The 6,854-nt window shown below is 32.5% G+C and overlaps 1 protein-coding gene across 3 annotated transcripts in view; it reads right to left on the reverse strand.

Moving 5' to 3' along the window:
• Positions 1 to 6,449, reverse strand: part of LOC148624757 (uncharacterized) — a 46,230-nt gene extending 39,781 nt beyond the window's left edge. The window contains exons 1-6 of one of the 3 annotated variants that reach the window (XM_088567635.1): positions 6,296 to 6,392; positions 4,786 to 4,848; positions 4,128 to 4,295; positions 3,715 to 3,863; positions 1,657 to 1,787; positions 877 to 1,012 (exon numbers count right to left, since the gene is read on the reverse strand). In XM_088567635.1, the coding sequence (XP_088423761.1) occupies positions 877 to 1,012; positions 1,657 to 1,787; positions 3,715 to 3,810 (363 nt within the window). In that variant the 5' untranslated portion in view covers positions 3,811 to 3,863; positions 4,128 to 4,295; positions 4,786 to 4,848; positions 6,296 to 6,392. Of the gene's footprint in view, positions 1 to 876; positions 1,013 to 1,656; positions 1,788 to 3,714; positions 3,864 to 4,127; positions 4,296 to 4,785; positions 4,849 to 6,295 lie in introns of all 3 variants that reach the window. The other 2 variants (XR_015919762.1, XM_088567634.1) reach the window with 2 other exon arrangements.
• Positions 6,450 to 6,854: the final 405 nt, after the last annotated feature.

Consider the following 6,854-nt stretch of genomic DNA (forward strand, 5'->3'; position numbering starts at 1 on the left):
GATATTCTGACAAACAATGAATTTGATTAATTATTTATTGTTACTTCATGATGAGGTGCCTTCAAGGAAATACAATGAGGATTATATAAATGTCAAATAGGAATTTTCTGAAGAAAATGTTGTAGAGGTTTAATAGTACTATATAACTTTTCCCCGATGCACCTGGTCCATGCTCCCAGTTTTTAGTGGAGTCCGAGTTGCTCATTTGCTTTTGTTACTTTGTATGTATGATTTTAGTTACTTTATGTTCTTTGTTGTGTATGTCTGTTTTCCAGAACTTGTCTTTGTCCCTGGATTACATTCTTTTGATTACCGCTATAACCTTGGTTCCCTTGATTACTCTTTGATTACCGCTATAATCTTGGTTCCCTTGATTACTCTTAAAAACCCAATTTGATCAAACGTATAAAACATCAATCGCTTTTAGTAGAACGATGAAAAGCTAACCCATCCCAAAATTATTTGCCTTATTGATAAAGATATGATAAAAGATTAAGTATGTTTTTAGATACACTTGAATTCAAGGACTTTTTAAACACTCCAGTCGCTTAAATACTATCAATACTGACACCATGAGCCGATAGCAACAGGCATTCCACTCACAGTCATGATTGTTATGCATGTGTCAACATTTTGAATTGCATTCGTCATTTCTTTTTCCGCCTGTCTATATTATAAAGCACGGCAAATCTTACCACGGTAGAAGACATGAATACAATTGGACATTATTCTCAACGTAAGTGCGCAGGACAGAATGTATTTGGTACATAATTTGTTTGAAAGCCTATCGTACTACAGTTTACAAATTATTCCATGTTATATAATAATGTAGTTTAAAACACAGCTGTTATATGAATTGAGTAGGTTCAATCTCACCTGCTGTGGAAAGCCTTCAAGTCGGGCAAGAAAATTTTCAAAATCTCCTCTTGTATTTTTGGGTGTGATGCCAACAAGATAATCAGGGTCAATATGGGGTCCCTCTAGAAAGTTGAGAGGATTCAAAGAGTTGAAACTGAAATAAGAATTCAGAGGATTTATTCTTGGATTAATGGTCATGATTTGCGTGTGACAGAAAACAACATTACCGAGAGGATGTATTTTATTCAAAAAATGGGATCCTTCCTTAATTCAATTTGATCCGTTAAAGAAAACTGTTCAATTTAAGAACGGGTCTCGTCCTTTTGCACCAATTGAATAATAGAAATACAATAAAGTTTATTGCGCCAAACTTATTTTCTCCGAAGTTTAAATGCGCCTAAAAGGATAACAATTGTGCCATAATCTACATGCGCAAATGGAAAAAAATTGCAAGGAATATATGTCCTCAAAAATCCCAAATTTACCGTTTCCCTTAACATTATAAAATAACATAAATTTCCAAAAACAATTCATTTGTATTGGTAAAGTTCCCAAGAAAGACGTGTTAACATCTTACTGTCTTACTGTGGAAACATGAAAGTATGTAAAGCATTTAGGAATGACTGTTCTATTTTTTTCCGTCAATGAAGATTGATTGATTGAATTGATTGTAGGTGTATTTAAGCACAGGCTATGTGTAGCGTTGCTGATTTTTTTTTTTTTTTTTAGATTTGTTACCGTTGTATTTTAAGTTCTATGACGTCATCACAATTTCACTCGTGTTAAGCTTTTACTTACTCTTTCCATTCATAACCAATGTGGTATGTCATTAGAAAATTTTCAAAAACATCATAGTCCACTTTGTACTTATCAGATAGTAAATCTCTTGGTATGGCTCTCAACTGTTTCAGAAAGTTGTCAACTGCAGCCTAGAATAATAGGAGCATATACTGTATGTATATTTGTCCAGAATAATTTTTAGTTGTTTATTTAAATAGTAAACTTCTAATTTATTGAAAATAGTTAAACTATTCTCCTTTAATTTGAAAAAAATAAAAAAATAAAAAATGTGTACATTCGTAGTAATGTTTCCTAACATAAGTTGTTATTGAACATTGTTTCTGAAATTGAATTAACAGGATGTTCAAGGTCAACTAGCCTGTTCGGCTCACGTGCAACTGTAAATGGTCGTCACAAGAAGACAGACGTCGTGGACTACGAATAGGGTACACTATTTACATCGAAACTGCTCGCATACACAATCTACCTTATGTTAATTATATTAAGTTCTTTACAGAGAAGCAAACTACGTGTACTGAATGTTTCTGTAACTACATGCACCGGTTTGTGCTCGAATGACCTTTAACTTCTGGTGTATAAGTTTAATGACAATAAATTGTCAACAAAAGATAAACTTTACCATCAAATTTAAAACTTTAAATTTTCAGTTGTCCTTTCAACACAAATCAACTACCTGGTGACAGAACAAGGAAAGACGAACGTAACCTTTCCAAAGTCCTACAAAACTATTCACGAAATACATGTACTACATTTTTTTTTGATTGAGGATTAAGTAGGTCATTATACTTTAATGTAAACCTATCCCCGTTCCATTAAGTTTGATGTTATTAAAGATATTATATATTAGTTCGAATTATCAGATTGTTAGATGTTTTTGTTGTTGTTTGAACAATAAAGGCCTATTCATTTACATCATCGTAAATGTAGATCGACTGTCCGTATGTCCATGATCCTGGCTATTCACACATATGAACGGTTTTTAAAACTTACACTTATCTGTCACATTGTAAATGTATTTCACATTTTTATCTCCCTTTCTCGTATAAACATTAAATATCAGTAATGGACATTATACAAAACGAGGCTACGCTTCAATGTTTATCAAAATCTGCTAAGTTTTTTTAGACTTCGAAATGATTTTAATTTCGAATTTTGAAATCAAATTTCAGTTCACATATATTAAGTTTTTAAATTTTATTTCGAATATATAGGAAAATGGAACATCCTGGACTGACTCAAACTAAATGAAAGAATAATCAAGGTTACCAAGGTTATAGCGGTAATCAAAAGAATGTAATCCAGGGACAGACCAGACATGGAAAACATACATACACAAAAAGAACATAAAGTAACTAAAATCATACATTTCATACGAAGTAACACAAGCAAATGAACAACCCGGACTCGCTAAAACTGGGAGCATGGACCAGACGCACCTGTAGGGTAAGCGTCCTCTGCTTTTCTAGAAACACTCCCCGAGTTGCTCATATAAAGTCAAGTCGGAAAAGAACGAAAGAGAAAAAGAAAAATATGACACGTTACGTTGAACAAATCAGTTTTCATGGCGCAGATGGATACAAAAATGTACACCGTAATGATCCACAATTCATGATGACGACAATAAAACTTGTGTAGTGATGACTTTAATCTTGAAGCAACATAATCCTGTTACAGAAGCCTATTTGTTAGAATTCTAGCACGATTCAAAAAGTCTGCGTAGTTTCTGTAAGCTCTGGCATAACGTATGAGTTGTGATATGAACATTCCATACGTAGGTGATAAAGGGATGTTGCCACAAATGAAAGGAAAGTTGACAATTCTTAATGAAAAGTCATCACGTTTGGTCAATAGTTTCCTTAACCATTGATTTCTAAGTGTATGTCAAGATATGAAGCTGACTTCACAGTGTCTGTAGTATCGTTTATCTCAAGTTACTTGGGGTAGATGCGATGTATCAAATCCCCGAAATTAGGATTGTCTATTGAAAGGTTGACCCAATCTGTTTTTTGTTTAAATAAATTTGATATATTTGTAAAATTTCTAGACACAACATACTTTCCATCTATCAAATGTATACGTAGAATAGTCATCCAGGCGGTCGTCGTATTTGTGAATATTTATAGAAGTGGCGTACTGTGGGTTTTCCAACATAAACCAATTGAAAAAGTCCTGCTGCAGCACATCAAGGTCTGTTTCTCTCGTTCCTGTGGACCAATACAAGCAATACTTGAAAATAAGCACCATTAATGACAATTTGATTTGTTAACATTACAATTCTTATCCAATATTAAATATGCGATTGATTAGATTTAATCATATAGTTATATACATTTTAGCCTACTTAATTTCAACATACAATATGCGCCGATTTTTAACATCATTTCTTGCTCGACGTTCCGAACGTTGATTTTCATATTGCACACTTTACTTGAACTAGTGCAATATCAGAACAGTGTGTAAAAATCTACCTATTAGAACTGTTCACACACAGTTGGTTCTACTAGACTAGAACTGTTCTCACAGAGCTGGTTCTACTATTATACTAGAACTGGTCTCGTAGAGCCGGTTCTGCTAGTAGAACTGTCCTAGAGCTGGCTCTTCTGACAGTTCCACAGAGAGGTTAGAACTGATCTCATCTGTATGTTAAAGTGAAGAAAAATATTATTAAAAATGATTTTAATGTATAAACGCATTGCTGTATAATGGACAATTTGAATAACCGCTATCATAGATGTTTAATTGTTTCGATTAATCAAAACTTGGGAAAAATGTATATCCAGTTTGATTTAAGCGACACTAGAATATAATATCAATATATGTTGATCCTTAATATGGTTACTTTACTTTTAGAAGATATCTTGCAGAACTAATATCAAAACAAAAGGAGTTCAATTACGCATTATGCAGTCCATATCCTTATTTTGGCAATGATTGCAGTTAATTTGTTTTTGAACTATCTGAAGATAAAATGCGGTAAAACCAGTGTAAAATCTGTTACTTGTAAATGAATAGGTCGAAACCTTTTAGCCGAAAGAGCTAGAGTTCAGTGATGTTTACCCTTCCGCGTTACTTTTTAGCTTAGCGGATCATAACAATTATGGAATGTGAATAGCATATTTGACTTACCGGAGACAGCTGAAAATATTCCAAGATAAACAATAGTCAATACAATGACCATCATCTCTCTCCCTATAAGAAAAATGGGCGCATGTATAATGATTTACATATATATAAGATTTGGTATATAAGTGAACAAGTTATTGACATCACGCTTCCTATAAATCATGCAGAAAATCTACGTTAGAGATCGCATGACCTGTTAGTATTAACAGAAACAGAAAGTTTTTTCTAAATGATCTATTTCAAGGGTAAAGGTTAAACAAAATCGTGACCTTTATAGACAATTGACAAGGTTATACTACAAGAAGTAAAAGAAGAAGCTACATTCAAATCATGGGGTCATTGACGGGTATCTAGATAACAAACAATGTTTACGATGATTACATAAAGGACATACAATGCATGTATGTCTACATGATAATTAATAAAACCTGAGTGACCTGCATATGTTGATGATGGTTGGAAATACCCCTTCACATTTCTAAACATGCACATGTAGCATTGCCTCTTAGATTAGAGGAGTCAGAAAACGCCAGGTTTTTCATCATAATTATATTTATCAGTTTAATCAGTCAAATTACGAATCGCTTTTATATTAACATTTTTCTATTTTCTATTGGATATGGATGCAAATCAGGAATACACATTTGCAAACTACATGTACCTATAATTGATATATTTGCTTCCATTTCTTAGCTCTTGCGTGTACATGTAAATATCTGAGCATAAACTAATTAGCCCTGCATGATCCTTAATGAGCCTGATACTCACTCTGATGTTATGGAATTATTAGATTGGGTATATGAATCACATATTGCATGTGTATAATTCAGCTGTCTTTTCTATTTACAACCAAAACGCATGAAACAGACTGATTAAGTGTGGTATTGCATGCTTTGTGATAATAACATTCAAGATTAGACTTAATTCATTAACATAAAGTTTAGAATAGAGTTTTTAATTGGAACGCATTAAAAAAGAAAGAAAAGGAAGAAAGAAACAGACAAACAAAGAGGCAAAGCAAAAAGTGACAAAAAACAAGATCTGAAAAGAAACAGATCAAAGAGAAAAAACATAAATACGAGGAACAAAAATAAATAAATGAACCCCAAACCTCATTTAACAAGACGTTTTACTAATTGGCATTACGAAACTTCAGTTTACTTAGATGAGACCAATGAAAATTGAATCCGAAAAAATAGGTATTATATTTTATAATCAATTGAAAATTTAGATATTTACTATGGTGTTCTAGTTCTGCTGAAAGTGTTGGGATTTTCATTATTTAAGAACTTGCTTTGATTTCAATGTGTTTTCAATCCTGCAACCATCGTCATCTCACACAGCTATATAGTATGTTCGGTATTTTAGAAACATCAATTGCTTGCGGGGATAACGTTGAGGCCAGAAGTTTACGAGACTACATATTATACGTCTATCAAATTGTTTTTAACATTTTTTCAATCACCGATTGACACTATACATATGATTGCAATAATGCTAGTTGTATACTTACAATAATCAACTGTGCATGAAGTTCATGAAACAAATGATAGTTTCCTGCCTTTGTATATAACAATCCTTTTTCTTAAAGAACAAACTACTTGTGTATGCTTTATCTTGACTACTCTTAAATGTAGAGACCAATTTATTTGTTATCTTTATAAACATTTATTAGGACGTTCATCATAGAATTTACTGCCGTAAGATAACAAATTTTTCTGTTACCAAGCTTAAAGAAACTTTATATAGAATATCGGTCGAACGACTGCATACGGAAAATCAAATGATTCAATTGGGAGATTGACTATCTATTCCTTTAGCGAAATTGTTATCAACATTTATGAGTTAAATATGACCAATCAACCAAAACGTAAAATTTACGGGTCAATATGTATACTTTGGGAAATTTTAAGGGTTTTTTCCCAAAAAGCAAGAAAGTAACCTCTTTTTATAACGAAATGTCAAAACCACCGGCAATCTACTGGATCTGTAAAAAAAAACTTGATAATAAGAACTTTGAATAGAATATGAACAGAATAAACGTTCCAAATAAATCCATGCAAAGTTAAAGT

The sequence above is a fragment of the Perna viridis genome, chromosome 2 (assembly GCF_037379345.1).
Source record: "Perna viridis isolate PV_CMFRI_1.1 ecotype Kerala chromosome 2, ASM3737934v1, whole genome shotgun sequence".
NCBI classification, from domain to species: Eukaryota; Metazoa; Mollusca; class Bivalvia; order Mytilida; family Mytilidae; genus Perna; species Perna viridis.